At 36.2% G+C, this 21,942-nt stretch overlaps 1 protein-coding gene across 6 annotated transcripts in view; it reads left to right on the forward strand.

Moving 5' to 3' along the window:
• PPHLN1 (periphilin 1) overlaps nt 1-21,942 on the forward strand; it is a 73,064-nt gene that overhangs the window by 15,956 nt on the left and 35,166 nt on the right. For 4 of the 6 annotated variants that reach the window (XM_082489562.1, XM_082489564.1, XM_082489567.1 and 1 more), the window contains exons 6-7: nt 15,335-15,588; nt 19,581-19,663. In XM_082489562.1, the coding sequence (XP_082345688.1) occupies nt 15,335-15,588; nt 19,581-19,663 (337 nt within the window). The remainder of the gene's footprint in view (nt 1-15,334; nt 15,589-19,580; nt 19,664-21,942) is intronic. The other 2 variants (XM_082489565.1, XM_082489566.1) reach the window with 1 other exon arrangement.

Here is a 21,942-nt window from a genome sequence, read left to right on the forward strand (position 1 = left end):
CAGTTTCCAAGCAGCTGTCATTTGCCAGTAGTCTACCATTGAGCAGAGCATTACTGATCCTACTGCTCTTTCCTCGACCACTGAAGAATTGAGAGTTGTTAGCCCTGTTTTATTATGTGCTTAGCGAACAACTCGCATCCTGACTATGACTTCCTTATGGTAATATCATTTTTTATATATAAAAAATAAAGTAATTCACAGGATGTGCTGGGCGTAGACTTCAAAATTTGTTTCTAGCACTTTTTCTTTTGTTCTGACCTAAATGATTCTTGCTGGATTTCTGAACTCCAGGAACTGATCTGAATTGTGTAACATTACAGTCATGGCTTGGTTTGAAGTGCCTCTTGGTTCAAGCCTGGTATGTATAAAGAATTGTACATCAAAGCAGAATCTCTTAGTTTGGAGAACAGAGAATTTTCTGCACACATGATGACAGTTTTAATGTCTTGGTCGCTGATGCTATGAGAATTGTGAAACTTGGAAATTATGAGAGGCGTAGAGATCAAATAACACATGACTTCTTTGTACGTTTATCTCTTACTGATGTTGATAATTTCTGGGGCTGTATTATTACTTGTCTTTAGTGATGTATCAAACTCATTTAATCAAAGCACTCAAATTGTTTTATGTATGTCAGATTTTTTGAAAAGTTGCAGGGGACTATGTTGTAGAACTCCAATCTTGCAGTACATCTGTATGGGCCTCGTAGCAATGGATTTTGCATACAAGTTCATTTTTATGAAGTCAGATGAACTTTTCAGTGTGAAAAGCTTTAGAAGATTGTTAGCTGCTGTTCGCTTTAGTCATGCCAAATTTTAATCCTTTTGAGTGCACAGAGCATTACTTCATTCTTTTTTTTTTCAGCCAAATTGAGTTCATAAGATGTGAAATATGTGAAACTTGGCAACTTAAGATGGGTAAGACTCATCTTCAAAGAGAAATTACAAAATGACGCACTTGTAAATCCCAGCTATACATGCATTAAATTTGATCCTTAAAATTATCCAATGTCCATGTATTTGCAAAATAAGAATTGCCGTATTTGTAGATGAAGTACTCTGCACCAGTAGTAAAGTTGGTTCATATAATACAGACTCCCAAGAAGTGGCTTACATAGGAAATTTTTAATATCTCCTCTCAAGTTGTTGATATGAATAAGTTTTCTTTTGTTAATGAAGGAAACTTGTTGCTACTACGTGTATTCTTTTGTTTATTGGTTGTTGTGGGGTTTTTTTTCCATGTCCTGTGTGAAATTAGGAAGTAGTCTTAGTCCAATCTGTAATACTAATGCATTTGTGTATATAAACCAGACCTGCTTATTGGTGGAGTACACAGGCAATATTTTGTAATAAATAGAAATAATAAAGTAATTTTGATACTAGGAAAAAATAAAACTATCTGGCAAAATGTTGAAACTTAATTTTAAACCATCAGTGATCTATGAACAACTAAGATTCGTCAGTCCATTCTATATTCTGTTTTGGAAATCTTTTAAATCAATAGCGCATTGCCTTGCCTCTGAAAATTTTATGTGGCTTTCTAAACATTAAGCTTACAGTTACCTCTTTTGGGTGGAAAGGATAATATACCTGAATTTTTGTAGATTCATAAACCTTCACAGTGATATTGTGTTTACTGAAGGCTATGGAGAAAATTGGTAGGGAAGTGGGGGATAGAAGCCCAGCAATTGTGGCTTTCTGATCTCTGATTGAAGTACCCTTCTGTTTGGTGATTCACCCTTTCCAGGTGCAGTATGCGATGACAGGATATTCCAGAGGAGTGGTCTGAAGATTGTACATGAAGAAGAAAACTGTTCTTTGGCAAGAATGGTTATTTTAAACCAAAACTATTGATGAGAGAGTCTCCAGATAGAAGTTAAGGGCCACTGACTCTGCTCTCAATAAAGCAGGATTTAATATTGAGGGTTCAGATGTGTCATAGGCCAAGGCAGTTATCTTTATGTTAGCACTGTGCAATCACCTTTGAATTACAGAAGGTAGCTCGTTTCTTGTTTTTCACCTCCCTGATGTACTCTTTAGTGAATGAAACAGTGAACCTGGGTAAATATTTTATACTCATTTAAAACAGTGTGTTATATTGTGGGAGGTCTTTAGGCTTTGGATTTCAACTTCCTTGTAATGTAAACTGATCTTTGTCTTGCTTATAGAGGAGAAACTTAGCCAAAGGGATTTATGAGATGGTGCTAAAAATGTACATAAGTCTGCTGTTCTGTTGCAATATTTGACAGGTCTTAAGGGACACCGTACAAGAACCTGATTCTTTATTAAAAATGTGTGGAGAGAAATAAATATGGCAGTCACCCAAAGAAAATGGTCTTGCTTGTGACAGAGATTGATAAGCGGAGTTCTAATCATATTCATTAACACATATGGTTTTCTTTTAATAAATAAATAAATAAATAAACAAACCCTCTGCCAGAACATTGAATCTCTCAGGTATTCAACTCCTAGAGTAACTTGTTTATTCATAAATGAAATTACGGTTTCCTTATAATAGGTCATTGTGGTAGATTCATTATACCTGTCTACAACTCCAAGCAAGGACTTGTCTGTTGAAATCGTTAGTTCAGAAGAACCATTGTATTTAGGCTACTAGCTAAATTAGTTTACCTTGGCTTATGGTATTTGGGGGGTGGGGTGAGGTGGAAGGGGGGGTTAGAACGTTTTTGGAACAAGATAATAGGTAATAGATAACTTAAAAGTAGATTTTTGTTTACACTAAATATTTAATGACTTCATATTGAGCTTTATGTCTTATGCAGCAGTTTTATTGATTCAGTAGTTGCTACATTTTCTTTGAGGGCTGTTTTCTGCTCCACCGCATCTTTAGCTCTTTTGTGCTTGGGACCAGCAATTTGTTTGCAAACTGAGATTTATGTTTTATAATTTGATTTTTCTCACTTGGCCAAAATTATATATGTCTAATTGTGTTACTAATGCTTTGGGTTCCTTTGGACCACGAGTTTTTATTTTGAATTAATTTAAAGAACTCAAATCTTCTCATGCAGATATCACTTAGTGTTTTAAAACTGCCCTGTACTGAAGACTATGTATAATTAAGAACAGTTCAGAACTTTCCACTTTTGCAAGTCAATGCAATTGAAAGTAAAAAAACTTAAATTCAGACAAGTCTGGTTTTGTTGCTGTGATCAACCTATTTCCTCCATTTAACTTAGAACCCAGAGACTTAAAACTATGTGTGTGAACAATGGCTGTTTTCTTACTAAAAATATTATGTCAAACTGAGTTTCTGCTGTTGTTTACGTGTGTGGGACCTGCTTTGTTTATATCTAGAAGTATACTAGAAACTTAATTCAAATTAAGACTGCTGTCACTCTACTTCTGAAAAGTTTATCGCTTGGAAGAATAGGGAGAAAAGGAGAGACTGGTGGACAGGGTTTCAATTGTATAGAATTTTGTGCCCCCACCTTACAATGTAATAATAAGGGGAGGAGGTTAAAATTCCTCTTATATTCAACTGGATTTTTTTTTTTTGCATGTTTCAGCTAATGGTGGGGTTATTCTGTAAGGAGAATGTTGCTTTCACTGGCAGTGAGTTGAGGTTGTTGAGTGATTGCTTTTAATTTTTAAATATTTTTATTTTCATAACTATTGACCATGATCTTTATTGAAGACCTATTTTCTTTTATTTCTTTGCAGAATTTCTAATTCCAATTCTAAAAAAACATGTTTGCTTTTAAAAATTGCTTACTGATAATTTTGTTCCTTTTAGGGGATATTGCAGAACTCTGATTTAATTGCTTATGCAATTTCCATCTCAGGTTGAGGGGAATTTAACTTTGAAGTCATAATATATGCTGTATTGATCACTTAATTTCTTTTTCTCTTGACCATTTGTCCTCATGAGCTTCTGAGGTCAGTGCCAGTTTTTCTACCATTCAACCAGGACCCTGGAACCTCCCACAGGAGTCTGAGCTATGATTTTTTTAATTTTCCTCCTAGTTGATGGGAGACTCCTTTGACTGTTGTTGGTAATAGAGGAGTCTGGATGTTCTATTTAATGTCAGAATGATGTCATGGAAGCTTTGTTTTTCTAATGAAAACATTTCAAAGTTTCTCCTGTGTGGGAATTGTCAAATTAGCAGAACTTCCCACTACCTGATTTATTTTTTTTTTCCCCTGCTGAGCTTGTAAATATACAGCCTCACACAGTAGAGCTTACCCTTTTGTGTGAAACTTAGAAGGGTTCTAAATCTTGGTTTTAACTCCTGTGGAGAGCCATAAGAGAAAACTGGTTAAGATTGTTTTGGAAAAGCGTAATTATGAATAGGTAATATCAGTCTGATTCTCTGTGTATGGTATTTCTTGTACTTCAGTCCTTTGAAATGTTTTAGTTACATTTAAATATAGTTTCTATGTTGTGACTCTAAAGGATTGACAAAGTGTTCTTTGGACTAAAGACAGGTTGTTATAGTCATCTAAAAGAATGTTTTGATATTCTTAAAAACCCAGCCTGAATTATTGTTGAATGAAGAACATCTAGGCAGTAAATTGACTTGTAAGTATTTATTTGACAATTTCAGTAAACACACCAAATTTGGTAGCAAAAAACCTTGTTCTCATCGTGGTGGTTCTCAACGGCTATTGTGTTTATTCAACTTGTCTTTGACCCAAAGCTATGTTAAGTTTTATGGATCTATGTCCTTTTGTATGTACAACTGTTTCCCTTACGGTTTTTGTAAGGTTGTAAATTGTCATATTAAATTGATGTCATCATCATATTTTTTAACAATGGTTATTGCATGACAACTGTTTACTACAGCTATTAGTATGTTATGATATACATGTAAGGAAAAATTCAGTAGTGTGTGCAAACTCAGTTAACTTTTGTAATAACATTGATTTGTTGCTTAAAACTAAGTCACATTTTGGGCAAATTATTATTTTCTTCTTATCAATGATGTTTACATAATGCTAATAAACTGTAAGAACATCCTTTGTTTACAGTGTATGCTTAAAGATAAGATTATGTACCTGTATGCTGAAGATCTTGGCTAACACCTCACTTTAAAGAAGACTTCAAAAAGCAAGCTTGGCTGGTCCAGCTTTATAGCTAGCGTTATAATCAGGTGGTAGATGGTATCGCACTAGCAAGTTAATGCTGTATTGGGAAACAATGAGGCAAACTCCCATGGATAACACTTGATTATTCTGGAAAGATTTCCTAATAAATATGTTGAAAACCAGCTAGGTATTGAGAGACAGGGGGGAGGGGAAGAGAAGGGTGTCTCTCTTCGAGTCCAGACAGCTACTGTTAAGATGGCATCTGCCTAAATCGTCTCAGCGGCCAGCCAATGAATTTGCTTAACGAATGTAGTCATGGCTTTCTCAGGATGGGGAGTATTGTCACACAGGACTTGCACATAATTTCCCTTAGGAAGATAAAGGCTTCATCCGTTCAGTTCCAAGGACTTGTTTGTTATGTTTTGAATATACTAAACATTTCAGGGAATTTAATTCCCATTGAGAGAGGGTGGGAATACTAGGATCAGCTTTGCTTAGATGTTGTTTCTTTATATGAATGCAAGTTGCTTTTCCCCCTCCCCCTTAATTGACAAAATATGCTGTAGATTTCAGTAGAGAGGAAAAAGTTTGGTGTTATTGACAGTATAGACGTCTTTTTGTTCAGCATTTTGCTGCAAAGAGAAGTTTTTTTGATGAACCATTCCACCTATTGCTGCATTTGAGTGTGTTATGATCTACGTTTGAGGAAAAGTTGATCAATAAAGCAATTCCATGATTTCATGCCATTGGTATTATTTTTAAAAGGTGATGCTATTTTTGCATACTAATAAATTATTCTTAATGTTAGTCTTGACACTTATTTGTGATAATATATTTGCATAACCATACAAGGTTCTTTCTCTTGTATATGAAGCTGTGTAGTATTAGTTTGTGAGTTGATAACAAATGTTTTTGTCTAAGTGGAACTGAGTATTGGTGCCATGACACACAACAATGTTGTGACAGCCAGCTGTAGGAATGTCTGTCTCTTCTGAAATCTGACTTTTAGAAGTTGCATTGTGTTGAATGAAGTCCTACCTTACCTAGTCTAGCATGCCTAATTATTTTTGAAAATTATGTTTGAGACCCTGTTTATACAATTTGGAAGTAGAATGGAAAAGGAATTTTAGTGTGACTTACAGAATCATAGAATAGTTTGGGTTGGAAGGGACCTTTAAAGGTCATCTAGCCCAACCCCTGCCAAGGGACATCTTCAACTAGATCAGGTTGCTCAGAGCCCCATCTAGCCTGGCCTTGAGTGTTTCCAGGGATGGGGCATCTTCCACCTCTCTGGGCAACCTGTGCCAGTGTTTCACCATCCTCATTGTAAAAAAATTTCTTCCTTATGTCTACTTTAAATCTACCTTCTTTTAGGTTAAAGCCATTACCCCTTGTCCTATCGCAACAGGCCCTGCTAAAAAGTCTGTCCCCATCTTTCTTATAAGCCCCCTTTAAGTATTGGAAGGCAGCAATAAGGTCTCCCCTGGACCCTTCTCTTCTCCAAGCTGAACAATCCCAACTCTGTCAGCCTGTCTTTGTAAGAGAGGTGCTCCAACCCTCTGATTATTTTGTGGCCCTCCTCTGGACTGACGTATTCCATGTCTTTCCTGTTCTGAGGGCTCCAGAGCTGGATGCAGTACCCCAGGTGGGGTCTTGCCAGAGCGGAGTAGAGAGACAAATCAGCTCACATTTGATGAGATAGTAAACTCAGTATGTGTTCTACAATTTTTATCTTACTTGATGCATTTTTGGAAGAATTTTATATAAGGATTATCTAAGTAAGACAATGGATTATGTTAACAGAGGAGATTGAAGTGACAAGCAGTGAATTATCTTCTTCACAGACTCTTCAGCTACCGTTAATTTTTTTTTCCCTTACTAAAACTTGTCTCTGTTAAACAGTATTCTGTTTAAAAATTTAGCTTTGAATCTACATTTATTACTCACAGCCAGCATATTGTGTTTTCAGTGTTGCTTAGATATATATGTCTATTATTTTTAGGAAAAAAAATGCATTACTTCTGAGTCTTACTGATGCTAACTTTAACTGCTCTAAAATTCTGCCAAGGGACCTATTTTATTTATCATGAATAAACAGAAGTCATGAATGCAGTAAGGAGACTGATCTTTCTACAGTAAAAATCTATTTTCACAGCAGTTTAAACGTAACTAAGCCGGTGCTGTTCCAGTCCTTACCTCACCCTGGTACTGCTTCAGGTGTTTGTACTGTTCAATGAGCTGGTCCTGCATGCTAACCCACCACAGTCAATTAAAAAATTATCTACCAGTTTGGTTGCCTGAGAGAAAATGCCAATGCCAGGTTAGGCATGGAGTGGGAATATGGATTCAAGGAAGGTTGAGAAGATCAGGATTTTAGCAGCACCAGTTTAAATAAGTGTGACTTGTCGTGGAACTATGCTCTGAAGTTAACTCCTACTAAATCACTGAAAGAACTGAAGGTGTAAAGTAGTTGCAAGAGGATTTTTGATAAGGAATTTACCCAAGTAGCATGGCTTGTCTTTGTGTTAAATATGTTCAAGTATATGCTAGTTGTAATATATAGGAAAAGGCCTAAAAAAAAAAAGGCAAGAGATAGCAATGTATATTGTAGTGACTGTAAACTGTAATCAAAGTGAAAGGAAAAAGCAAACGGGGGGGGGGAGGGGGGAGATAAAGCTACATGACTGAATAATTTATAAGAGGAAATGTCTGTTTTAACTTGGAGCTTTCTGATTTTGAACAAACTACGTGCTTGACAGGAAGGAATGAGATCAAATGAAGAAAAAAAACCTTTATGTACAATAATATTTTTTCTTCATAGACATGTAAGGTCTTTTGTCTTGAGAAATCCAAAAGCAGAGGTAGTTTCCTAACTTTTATTTAAATTTGCTATGCAGAAGTCCATACCACTATTGCAAAACTTTGGGGCATAACCAAATGATACCTATTTGACCTAATTGCTTCAAATTTCACTTTAATTTAAGAATAAAACCATCGTGATTTGGTGAGAAAAATTGAGTGTTTTTCTGATTTATAGATCTCTTTAAGGGATTTGGAAAGAGAAGAAAACTAAATATAATAAGGGTATTGTTTGTTAGTATTACTGATGTATTACTGCTTACAACCCTGTTCCACAACTTGCTCTTTCCTTTTGCAGCTTTTTATTGATAGTGTTAGAAAGTCAACCACAAGAGCTGATGAAATTGGTCTACACTACAGTAGTACATTACTTGTTGCTTTCAGTTAAGTGTCAATGAACTAATGGCATTCTGCAGCATACTGATGGAAAGCCTTAAGAGTTCCTTTAGCAGATATTTCATGGTTTCTGGGTTCTACTATTTAAGAATTTTAAATATAACCTTTGGGAAAAAGAGTACTGGCTTGCTGAACGTAAAATTAACTTATGCCCCTAAAAATATAGTGCAAAAATATTTCCTTCTTTCTGTCAAGTACTTAGTGTGTATGTATATTAGACAGATGCTTGCCTACATTGAATTGCTTGGCAAGCACTGACTGTGAAGTAAAAAAAAAACAAAACCAAAAAACCAAAAAAAACCCAAAAGAACCCAAAAGAACCCCAAGAAAATCCCAAACAAACAAAAAAACCCCACAAACCCCCAGAACAACAGCACCCTCCCAAAACCAACAAAACAAAGAACCCCACCAAACCCACAAAAAAAACCCCCAAACTCAAACTCCCCCAAAACTTTGTTTTGTTTAGAAATTTGGCAATATAAAGTTGTGTGGCTCTAAACAGCATATATTTTTCTCTGCAGTCTTGCATCATTTTCCAAACTGATTTACAAGATCTTCTTAAAAAAAAAAAAAAAAATTCTTTAAAAATTTTCTTCGAACTGTTTACCTGTGTTTTGTAGTATGTTACTGTCCACAAATGCTTGTTCTCAATACCTTTATTCTTGCTTTGGGTAGTATTTGGGAATTTTTTCCATCTCCCACCCTATCAACCCCACGCACTTTGCTACCACAGGGAAACTTTTTAAGGTTCTTTCCCATGTGCTGGTCTCAGTGCCTGCAGCAGGATGACAGGAGATGTGCAAGCACCTACATAGCAACGTCTTTCTCATTAGAACTTTTTCTAGAAGCAGTGATGATAACCAGTTTCTCTGATCTGTTATAGTATCAGGAAAAAAAAAAATCTATGTGAAGATACTGTATCTTGCTTCCTGTCTTCCTTCCAATTTTAAGCTTGTATATTGAGATACAGGATTTGAATGGTTTCCATTTTTAATTAAATCTGTTTAGGAATTGATTCAGTTGCTACTACATCGAGAAGTTTATTCCTTGAGCTAGTTATCTGAACTGCTTGACTGTTCTGGGTTGATATGCTGCTCAGAAAGTCAAGAGTATAGAATCTGGGCAATGGTAGTGTCTGTCAGTAAATATTTTTATTAGTGAAATTCTGTGCTGTTGAATTGTTGTAGCTGTTAATAGGAATTGTGACCTGGTCCATCACTTTAAGCAAATATGCACTCTGGAACTTTAGACCTATGATTTATTTTCTATTGTAGAGAAATACCGGGACCTTACTAAGCCCTCATTTTAAAAAATAAGCCAAGACCACATGCATTTGAATGCAGTTATTTTCTCTAATTTGCTCTTGATTTGTCTAATTAACATATTTTGTCTTTATTCTGCATTCGGTTGTATAAAGCTGTTTGCTCTTAATTCTTTGGAACTTAAATCTGTGTTTTTCTGGACTCCAGCTCTTTATTTATTTCTTATTCCTCTGTCCCTGTCTGTGTGCTTGAGCATAGTTTCTCTCTGTCAGATAATAGAAAGAGAGTTTGAGTTAAAATATACTTTTATAGTGTGGTCTTATCTTCCAGCAAGTTTAATAAAAGTACATTATCGATGACAGTAGAAAAGAGGGTGCTCTTTACTAAGGGTAAAAATGAGTGTAACCTGATTTCCAGTTTCAGTTGAAGTGCATAGCTTTACCATTTAGTTAAAGGACATAGGGGTATTTCTCTCTAATGTTGCTATAATATACAAGTTGTCTTAGTTTTCATTCCTTCATCTGTTATGACATCCCGAGGTGGGGGGCAGATGAGTTTAGTAGCTTTCATATTGACAGGTGGACAAGTGGCACCAGTATGGACTTTTGGTGTTTGCATATGATGACTTCAGTAGTACCACATGCAACATAAAATTCGTGAAGCGTTTATATATTTTTATTTTTTTATTGTACATTTGGTATATCTAGTTATCCTTTTCTACATGAGATTTACCACTGTGTTGCAATGTCTGTTTCCTTTTGCCTTCATGCAAAAAGCTGTTAATAAGATTACATTGACTAGACCTAATTATGTTAATTTCATTTAAAGCAAATGCAAATATCACAAGTACTGCAGTTACTTGCTTAAAACCCAGTTGTCATAAGAAATATGTTGTAATTTCAAATGTTCAAATGAAAGCCAATGGAACCAGATGCAATTACTTACATCTACAATAGTGTAATTCATTGTATTGTTTTAACTTATGATAAATCAGCGTAAAGATCTTTGGACAATTAGAAGAGATTATAATATGTCTCTAAAGCAGAACTAAAGTAAATTGCTGGTTTGTTGTACAAACATGTACTGTGTACTTTGGAAAGAAAAGGAGTGAGTTCTGGGAGAGGGGATGGTGGCTGGAATCTTCCACCACCTACGTATACTTTGAAGATGTTAAAAGTAGAGGTGTTCTTAATTCTTTGTGTTTGCTTTTTGGATGTTTAACAGAGCACATCTTCTATGAAACTTAGAGGTCAGGGGTGTAGTATATTCTATTAAATGTTTCCACATCATCTGAATCACTTTGGTAGCTCTGCTATCCCCTGCAGCGTCCTGACAAGGAAGGTCAAGAGGGTTTTTTTATTTTTGTTTCACTCTTCCTCCCCCTTCCCCTTGCTTCTGTATTATGAGACAGAAAGTGTATTGAGTTAAAAAGCACAGTTCAAATCTTGTCTGTTTCATCTTTTTGCATTGAAGCCTAGTGTCTTGGGAGATACATGTATAACTTCTTCAATTTATTTTTAGAATAGTGTGAGTTACTTTTAGGCAAGGTTAGTAATCAAGCCCAAGCCTATAAATGGAATATCTAACCCCTCTGACACTAACAATAATCTTTCTGAGATGGAAAGGGTCACATACGCTTCTCTATTGACTTTTTATCTGGGTGATAGACTGCACTCACCTGTGAGTTACTGAAAGAACCTGCAGTTTCTGCTCCCCAGCGATATTCTGTTGAGTTGCCAGTCTCTTCAGCGCGGTGTCAGATGTGTGAGATGTGTCCTCTATGGCTGGACCACATGATTGATTAATGTTTTAATTGAATAGATAGGTGTCTGTATTGGGATGTAGAAGTACAAGAGAACAGTAAGCATGAATTATTGTGCAGTTGCCCAGTAGCATGAATTCAATGAGAGCAAACTAAGATTCCTCTTACAAACAAAACTTTTTCCCGTGTAGCGTGTGATGTGCTTCCATGTACCCAAGTACACCTCCATTCCAGGCATTTCGCATCTAGCTAGGGATTGAATTCTGCCTCTGTGTACTCTTAAATTATGAAACTGACACATTAGTTTGTGTTAGTCTTTGTTTCACATAGCTTGAGCTGTACCACTCCCTTTTGTAAACTAGAAGGCTTCCAGTAGCCCTCACTTTCCCACAGCATTGCTGCTGAATGGTTTTCTGGGCTTAAAATGGCAGGGAGGGGTGAGACCAGAAGTACTCAGTGTGGTAGTGGTAGCTTGGGAAAGGTGGTGTCTCTGATCCTTTGGCAACGGAAAATCTCCCGTGTTGTATTCCTTTGGTCTCCTGCTATGCAGAAAGCCATACCTTTGCCTATTCAGTATTGTGGTTTTTCTTCCAGGAAACTGCAACTGATGGTTAACCGAAATAGCTCTCAGGCTTGTGCTCTTCCCTCAGCCACCCTTGGTGGATGATATATCAGGGTATGGCTGTTTACTTATAAAATTTCAGGAGCTCACCCAAGATTATCAGCTTTAGTGAGAATTTAATGGTTAAGTTTTCGTGGAGGTTAAAAATGCAAATACTTCCTGTTGCAATCCTGCTGAGAGGACTGATTTGTGCTTTCACAACTAAGTGTGAGATGTGACTACAAAGCATAAAGATAAGAGGGATTCTATATAAAAGGGATTAATCCTGTATTTGTTATTAAGAGCAGTCATTCTATTTTAAAGTTACAGCGGAGCACAGAATTTTGCATCTCTATTAAATATTGTCCCTGCTCAATAAACTTTTTGAGTACGTGTTGGAATCTGAAGCATGTGCTTAACTGCTTTGCTGAATTGGGGCCTTCATTACCAAATTGCAGGTGTATGTTAGCTTAAGTATTTCAGGGAGGGAAAAAAGTAAAACAATGCTTATTTTGTTCTGTTCAGTGTAGTTTGTTACACTGATGGAAAACATCAGAAATGCTGTGCTCTTGCTATGCTGTCCAAAACTGATTTAATATAGTTAATGGCTTGAGTGTTCAGTATGAGATAGGGTCCAGTTAAGAATTAACATGGAGTGATGAAAAGAAAATTTAAGAATTGAAAGTGAGATTCTACTTTTTTGTGTGCAATATTATTGTAGAATGAGGCTTTTAAATGTTTTCCTGTTTATAAGTGTGTTTCAATGATATTTTGTAAATTCTTCTGTGGATACTATAGGATTTATTATATGTGTGCAGTAGCTGGGGCTCTGTAAACATTTCCATAATAAACTTCTCTGTATACTAGGTTTTAATAACTTGCTTATAAAACCATGCTTTGGGCATACAAGTGGTGTACTGCTCTGCCAGAAAGCTTGTGCTTTAAAGATAAATAAGGTTATTTAAAGAGAGAGATTAGGACGAAACTGAAGAAAAAGTGTGCTGTACCTAACTCATTCCTGATAAATATTTGATCAATATGTTCTTAAATAAATTTAAAAAAAAAAAACACTTGACAAAGTAGTTCAGTGTTTAGCTAATCTTTCTAGTATTCGTAAAGTCTGAACTTCTGCTTTAAGTCTATTGCTACATGAAATGTTCATACCTGTAATGTAGATAAAGCGTTAGTTCCCCATGTTCAACTACATCTCATAGCTTTGAGAACGTGCCTGGCTTCTTTAGATTTCTTTTTGCTAGACTTAAGTGGACAGAGGAGTTTGAGTGTTTCTTTGCTAAACGTGTTGTCTCAGTCTCTGATAATTTCAATTGTCTCCTTCTGGAAAGTCTCCTGTTAATCTATACGTTTCCTAAAGACTAGTGGGGGAATATTGCTCTTAGGCCTTTGAAGAAATCAGGAGGATTTTCCTTCTGTGTATTCTGGGCTTATTCATTCTTTGATGCAAGTATCTATACAATGGCTACTGTGTAGAGGCTATTAGATAGAGTACTATTTAACAATTCCTTAATTGTTTTTTGTGCCGGCTTGCTTGGGGAGAGGAAAATGTCACAATAAACAGAAGAAGAAAAGGTGTTTAGAAAGGAAATGAATATTGATTTTTAACACACTTGTTACAAAACAGTGTTACACAGACTTATTTATATCTGTTTTGGTATGCAGATGTGTAAAATAGCTTTTCTGTGAGATAAGATACCTATAAAAGGCCTGTGGTCTGTTAACAGTGAAATAATTATTTGTCTCTAAAACCTGGTTTTACTTCACTAGCGTTTTACTGAAAACCAGGGTGGCTGAGAGCTATTGATTCATACTTCAGTCTTGTATGAAAATTTTCAAAATAAAACCTTGTTTTATTTTCCTGACACTTTATTCCATCTGGAACTGCAGAAATAAGTTGAAGGGTTGTCTGTATTTTTACTGGCTATGGCCCCACCCTGATCATTTTTCTGTTGCAGAGTAATCTCAGTGTTGGTTGTGGGATGTTAGCACTCCGAAGCAGAACCAGTCATGCAGATATGCTTTCCATGCAAAAAGTAAATTAGCACTGTGTAAAGCTCATCAGTGTAATAGGGTTTGTATTGCTGTGGTGCTACCTGTGTCGTTTCAGTAGTTCAAAACACCTTTTGCACACTGAAGTCCTTTGTTGCCTGTCACAAATGTGGGCCTGTAACGTGCTATAGGAATTGTACACTAGAGGGCTTTTTTACTTTATCCGCCAACATAAAATTAGCTATAGCCACATTGTGCTAAATGAGACCACCAGATCTTTGCTCATCTTTGTGAGACACTCCCTTATTTAAAATATTGGACTCTGATGAGAAACAGGAGAGGAAAACGGTGAAATAAGGTATAATCTGGCTTACTGTAAATGCTATGAAGTCTTTATTTGTGCTTAGCAATGCTGTGGAGCAGCTGAGGAGTACTTGTCTCTCTTAATGTCGTGCCTCTGTGTGTCTTCCGACCAAGGCAAATGTCACAAGTTTAGATTCAGAAGGTGTTCGCTTGCATGTTTGTTAGCTTAGGAAAAGTTCAATTTGATACTGGTTTTATGACCTGTACATATATATCTATATTAATATAATTTGCAGGTAGCCAGGACATTTGTGGTATGGTTTGGAGTATCAATATATAAATTTAGTAGAAGGTTTTGGTGTTTACTAGATTATGGTTTCAAATCAATTGGATTTCATGTAATACTGAGTGTGTCTGTGGCATTTTACAGTAAATTTCAAAATTAATATTGTATATTGTGAAAGACGTAAACCTTTTAGTAGGTATAAATCTTCATATTTTCCTTCAGTGTTTGACCTTGATACATAGGTATGAGGATAGGTACGCTGCAGTTTTCTTTTTTTCCATGCTGAATATAAACTGAAATCCCTCAGTGATATTTCCCGTAGCAAGGTGTGCGAAATCAAATGAGGGACATAGTCCCCTGAAAATAGGGCTAAGAGAAAAATAGAGTTGAAAAACAGCCAAATAGTGTGAGCAATATTTGTATATGCATCTTTCATTACTGTGAATTAAGGCTTAATTTCCTGGTGGGGTGTGGAGTGAATCTGAAGAAATAAAATGTGAGAGTCCCAATTTTTTGAAGGTCTCTTATATTTTAGCTGTATTATTGAGAAATAAAAAGGAGTTAGCTTCTAGCAATGTAGTTGAATGAAATCTGAAAAAAATACATACATATACAATTTTTTTCTGCTTTCCTACTTGTTTTTCATTCATTGCCTAGTACTGTAACAATGCTGAAGATTTCAGATGTGTTCTGCAGATGACAGCTAACCTATTTGTGTTTACCAGACATAAAATGTTGCCATCTTATTATCTAGTGCTTTTCCACAAACATTGTAAGGATAACCAAGTAACTTGTATTTTTCTGTTGTCTTCAAAGGGACGTCAGAGATGGCTTCAGAAGAAAAAGCTTCTATCCTCATTATATGAGAGAGCGATCCCCTCATAAGAGGGACTCTCCTTTCTTCAGGGAATCACCAGGGAGCCGAAGGGATTCTCCGCACAGCAGATCTGGCTCTAGTGTCAGCAGCAGGAGCTACTCTCCTGAAAGAAGCAAAGCCTATCCTTTCCACCAGTCCCAGCATAGCAGAAGTATGTCATCTTTACATAAAAGAAATATTTCTTCTCAGCAAGGTAATGCTGGATTAATGATGAGAACTGGTTAGTGAGGTGAAACTGCATCTCGCTGTATAAGTCCTTTTTCTGTACATGCTGTCTTTTACAATGAGAAAGCTAGATGGTTTGTACCAATTATGTGTTGTCTGCTCTTTGGTTGTTTCATTGTACTCTCTGTTCCCTTATGTGTTTCATGTGGGAGATTGTGGGTGTTATGTCAGTAGCAGCTCTAGACTGACTGTAGGAGTTTCAGCTGCACAGCTTTTTCTAGTATCGTATGTTAATATCCTTTTAGCATCAACTGTTTTCTATTCCTTCTTCATGTGCTTCACTGGATTCCCTTACAAGAAACTTTGCTGTCATCTATAGCAGCTGAAGACTTTTCTTCCTGCAAGCAGGGGAAAAGAAAGATTAAAGAAATTGGAGAAATTAAAGTACATACTGCTACTTTTTACATTTTCTGAAAATGTTCTTAGAACTGTATTATTATGGGTTTGAAGCTGGTTGTTTTTTAGCAATTTCATCTTGTCGTTAGATTTTTCTCAAATCTTATTTTCCTCAAGGAAATGTGAAATGTATCTCAGTTAAGTCTATACTGTGTATGTTCTTGCCTTTTAAAAGCTTGGCTGTTAACCTTTCCCAGAAATCTAATGAACCATCTGTTTTGAAAATATTTAAGGTTTTCCTATTTAAGTAATCTGTGAAAAAAAAAAAAAAAGGCAAAATTGCCTTTTTTAGTATACTACAATTTTAGCCACTGTTGTTTGTATAGCTTATGCAAATTAATCTGATTTGATATCTCTTTCTGCAAATGCTTTCTAATGAACTATACAAACCTACTGTTCATTTTGGCAGCTTTTAAAAAATTAGGTTCTTTTTTTTGTTCACTGATAGGCATATTGTGTGTTTCCAGAGTGGCATGCTGGACCATTAGCTTGCGCTTCTTGTCAAAAAAGATCTTGTGCAGTTTAGTTAACATTGTTTAAATATTGAGGAATCACTTCACTCCTTGTAGAACACAAATTATCTTTCTACCTCATCATTGTAGTGCTTCTAACATTTTGTAACAATACTTAGTGACTATGAATTCCTGTAAGTGTAGGAGAGGAAGAGAAAATTATGATATTCAACTAAATTTGTAGAAACATTGTAGATGTGCAGATCACAATTACCAGGAACAGGAAAAAATTGTTGTGAGAAACCTTATAAAAGTTTGGAATGTTTCACGGGTTTCCTAAAATTTTGAGCCAACTTCTATCACATTTACAATATATTGGCAGAATTACTCAAACAGCAGTGGAGTTAGCGAAGTAGAAGCAGACATCTTCACAAGCCAGAAAAGATGCTGGTCAAGAGAGGAGGGTACATTTAGGTCTGTGGCTTTTGTTTTTTTTTTTTTTTTTTCCAATTGCATGGTTAAACACTTCTCCCATCGCCTTTAAAGCAGTTTTAAGAGACTGGGTGGCTTGTACGCTGCACTATTTCTTTATAACTGCCTGTTCCCTGGAAAATAATGCTACTAAACTGTTCCTCTAGATGACTAAATTAAAATGCCCTGTTCAGATAGTATAAATAGCTCAAATAATACTTTTAGAATTGTGTTTGAATGTGATTTGTCTTAGGTAAGCTCATATATTGCATATTTAAAAGGAACATAAAGTGAGACATATATCAGCAGTACATTTTAGTCTGTGCTTAAATGGATTTACAACATGTGAAGTATATACTATTTCATGCAGAACTTAAAATACAGCATCTTTTTAAATATCATAATAGTGTTTAAAATTATGCTGTCTGAATCAATTTGGCCTGATGACTTCCACTGAAGGAGGAATATCCCGTGCTCTCCAGCCCTTATAAATCAGGATAAATACAGGATTTGAACAAATAAAACTGGGGGCATAAAGAAGCTTGGTAAAGGGAGAGAAAGGGCTTGTGGGAAGAGACAGGCATTCAGCCATGGTGAGAGGAGACGGAGAGAAGCAAGGTGGTATTCCTTCACTGGGCCAGTCAGTAAGGGCTCTGTAGAGCGGTATGCCAAGGAGATGCAAGAAGGTAAGGAGTAGCGCTTGGGAAACATCATGTTCAGTTGTGTAGGTAGGGCTTGTGGGTTCAAAATAGCCTCATGTTTCAGAAAAAATGGCCTCCTAATAATGTCTCCAAATTAAATGGTGTTTTTGCTCTCTGCTTAGCTTTGAATAATTTTGTATTATTTACATCACTTTATTTCGTCTATTCAAGCAGATACATATAATCCACTCAACTGAGATAATCTCAAAAGAACGCAGTGTGATGAAGGAGGCATGTAGGAGGTAGAGTTAGGGTGGCCTGTAAATTTTAAAGAAGGTATCTTATCCATGGGGCTGAAAAGCAGGTATCACAGGATACCTCTGTGTTACTTGGTGGTGTCAAGGGAGAGATTCTGTGCTTTGGGGAGTGCGACAGATTAAAGGCATGATTATTTCTATCCTTACGTTTTTGATTTTGTCATATACTTTGTATTTATAGGAACTTTAAATTTTGTACAAGTTTTCCTTTTTGCTATTTCTTTTCATTGCCAAAGAGCTTCTTTAGTTAAAGGTAATTCACAATTCATCTTTTGTTTTATGGCTGCTAGAAATTCTTAAAAACGTAGCAAGCAGCCTTATTTAAGTATCCTCTCCATTTAGCATCATCTTCAAATCAAGAGTTAAAGTGCAATTTGGAATGTTGTTTTTGCCGGGGTAACTTCCCCAACTATGTTCAATAGCGTTTTCAAAAGCCCCATGAGTAGCTGTGAATGCTTTTGGGTGGATTGGTAGTCCTTCAGCATCATAGCAGTAACTCGCTTGCCTCTAACAATGTGCAGAGATGAGCAGGTGTTTGATCTTTGCTTTGTATTAAGTCTGCGCTATACATATGGTATGAAAATGTGGGGAAAGAGTAGAACACCAACTCTCCAAATACCTCTTAAACACTTCCTATTGTTGAAAGTATGCATTTTGCATAGACTTTTCCTTACATTTGTTGTGTAGGTAGTGGTATTTCAAAATATGCAACACGATGCAGTCTTATTTTATGGCATCAAGTAAAAAAAGAACATAGCTCAGTTATTAGGAGCAAGATGACATGTTTGCTCTTTATTGCTTCGACTCATTAAATTAAAGCCGTATTTGTTTGTTGTTCTACTAAAATAATTTATATCCCAATTTTCTTAAGTATTTGATAAACGTTTTTAATTCATCCATTTCTTAGTTGTATTGATACAAATTTAATGGAAACCAAGGTAAGTCTATATTGTTTTCCATTCGTGAACAGTCAACCATTTCCCAGTGAGTGAGAATAGTTTAGTTAATTTAGACCTACTGACAACACATTTGCTTTTTGTATTTACCTTCTGCAGATCCCTTAGATGTAATCCATGGACCGCAGGTTGAAAACTAGTAGTTTACACTGCAGCCGGTTCTGCTGCTGCTGGCTGCCTGTAGCCCATCTGTGGCAAAGCTATGCACAGGCTGTGAGTAGCAGCTGTGATTAGCACATTTTGCTGATTTTAACTCTTAAAAGAAAAACACGTGATAATACAAAGAGCATCTAGCCTGCGGTTGATACAAAACAGGACTGTTTCCCATGGCAGGGCTTTTCAACATACTGTGGCCTGCTAAACCAGTTCCTTTGCTGCCTGGTTTCCTGGAGTGATTGACTGGTGTCTAATATTTCACCTGTTTATATTATTACAGGAATATTAAAAAGGAAAACCGCATCATCTCGCCAAATCGTATTGATACGCCCTTTCAGAGAATGTTGAAAAAAAAGGACAATGGATTTTCCTCAATATGTGAAATAATATAGCTATATCTCTTCTCTCTGTGTAAAGAGAAGAAAGTGTTATCAGTATTTATCAGATGGTGGACCGTGTAGATTTCATGTCTGACTTGAGTGAATTTCATTGCAATTTTTCTAAGCCAATAACTATATTTGCAATGTATATCTTTAATATAATTTTACAGTTAATTTTTTCTTAATTGTAGGTAAAGAGAGGACGTCAATTCAGTCACTGAAAACATCAAGGGATGCATCACCTTCAGGCTCCACAGCAGTACCCTCATCAAAGGTAAATTTTCGACTACTTCTCACCATGGTTTCAGATTGCTCATTGTAGTTGGATTTTTTCCTTGGTTGGAAGGAGATACTTTATGCAGCTGTTAAGGAAAGAAGCATGTTGAATTGCTCTGCATTCCAGCAGAGGATAGGTTTCCCTTATCTGGCAGGAAGGTGCAGATGATGCTGTGTATCTGATGATGACACCGACAAACCTTTTTATTCTGTATTCACTGTCTCATTTTAGGAGGAAGGGAGTTTTGTATCTATTTAAAATTGTCATTTTCCCAAGTACCGAGTGTGCTAGAAAAGGAACGGCAAGGAGAAAAATGGGGAAGCAGTTTTTAGGAGCGACAGATCAATTGGACAAGCCTGTACTTGCACTGAACTCCATCCTTTAGTGATTCCTAAGCTGTGAGTGGATTTGGAAACAGTGTGGTGAAGTGTCTGATGGGCTGGGAAGATAATATGAATAGTAGAGTTGACTTGGAAGCAGTGCTGCTCGAGGATGTAGCAAGAATGATAGCGTTTACTTGGGGAGGGAGCCACATCTCAAGATCATTTGGTAAACGCCGTTTTATGTTCTAAATGGTGCTGTTTAATTTCCCACCAAAAAAATCTTGTGGGCTGAGCACCAGCTACATAATCTTGCTAATTAGGTAAACGGACAAGCTAATAAACAGTAACGAACAATACACATTCAGTATTGTTCTGTCTGTCCTGTGGCAGCAAAAACATTTTCACATCACAGACTGCTTGCCTGTGAATTGTATCTGAGGTTAAAATGAACACTTCCACAGGAGTATTTTCTCTAAATTGTTGTGAAATACTTTAATGAGAAATAAAGAAACAATGCATTCTATTGTTCTAAGTGAATCAGGTCCTATTAAAAAGTAGCATTCACCCTAAGTAGCATGGTGTACTAGCTTGGTTCTTGAGGTCTTTTTAATAAAAGCAGTGGAATGCCTAAACAAAAAAACAAAATAAGGAAGAAAGAAAGGTACTTTTTGTTGTGAGAAGGCGAGATTGAAGGAAATAATTAGGTTGGGAAAAAATCAGGTTTTAGTTGTGCTATGTCATTCTAAGTACTTATCCCTTATGCAGCTCTTTTGGAACTGCTGTGCTAGGCATTAGCTGATTGCCAGTGTCCTTAAGGGGGGAGGCAAGCAATACGTTTTCAGCCACGTAAATAAGGAAAGTAAGGTAAAAGCTGTTACGCACAAGTTACACTGATTTGGATTATAAAATAAACTTTATAGTTAGTTCACCTATTTTTCTTACAGATTCAGCATACTACAGCTTAAGAGCAAATCCTTGCTTAATACAACTCTTTGAGAACAAGGAGGCATTGCAAAATCTCTTGCTCTCGTATTAATATACGATGTGAGCTTGAACTATAAAGTGTTCTTTAACTGTTTTGCTTTCTTCTTCAGTCAGGTTTGATCTATGCTATATTGTGGGTTTTTTTGTTTGCATATATCTGCTGGCAGTGGATACCCACGTGATGTAAGCTATACAAAATTCAACTTTCTGTTTCATGGAAATCATTTCCCCAGACAATGCATATATTTATTGGGTATGCATCAGCTGCAGAAATGGAATTACTTCAGTGACCTTTTATTGCTTTTCTCTTGAAGTCCTGTGCTTGTAATGTACAGTCTTGTGTCAGTGAAGACTCTTGGGGTGATGGCTGGATTTACACTGACCAGTTAAGTTATAGAAGTGCTTCACCAACATAGAAATAGCGACAGAAAAAGTCTTGGCAAAACATGATGAATGTTGTAAGGCCAGGGTCTTACAATCTACTTAGACTTGAGAAATGAGTTATCTACTTTATAGATTAAAGGAGATAATTTTCAATGCTCTAAGTTATAATTTAGCTTTGAAATACTTACAAAGTTATATGCTTCCGCAGCAATATCTCTTTTCACTGTAGTAACTGTATGCAAATCTGGAAGGGTATTCTTATCTGTCTTATAATTATTTTTTTACATATTCATGCGTGTGAATTAATACATGTTGGTGTTATCTGATCCTAACCACCTGTTTAATTGACTATGGCATGAAGTCTTTTGTGTTTTTCTTTAATAGCTGTCTGGACTGCAAGCCTTGGAGGCTGTATCCAACATAATTAGAGCAACAGGCAGATGTGTGAGACGGAAAGCTTCCCAGCAAAGCAGAAAACTAACAGACTTTTGCTGTTCTTATCTTATGCATAAGTTTAAAACAAGAAAAGAAGATGCCTCTGTTTTGAGGCAGGGAGGAGAGTTTGGTTGTTTTTTATGAGATACA

This window comes from Vanellus vanellus (genome assembly GCF_965231255.1).
Source record: "Vanellus vanellus genome assembly, chromosome: 1".
Taxonomy (NCBI): Eukaryota; Metazoa; Chordata; class Aves; order Charadriiformes; family Charadriidae; genus Vanellus; species Vanellus vanellus.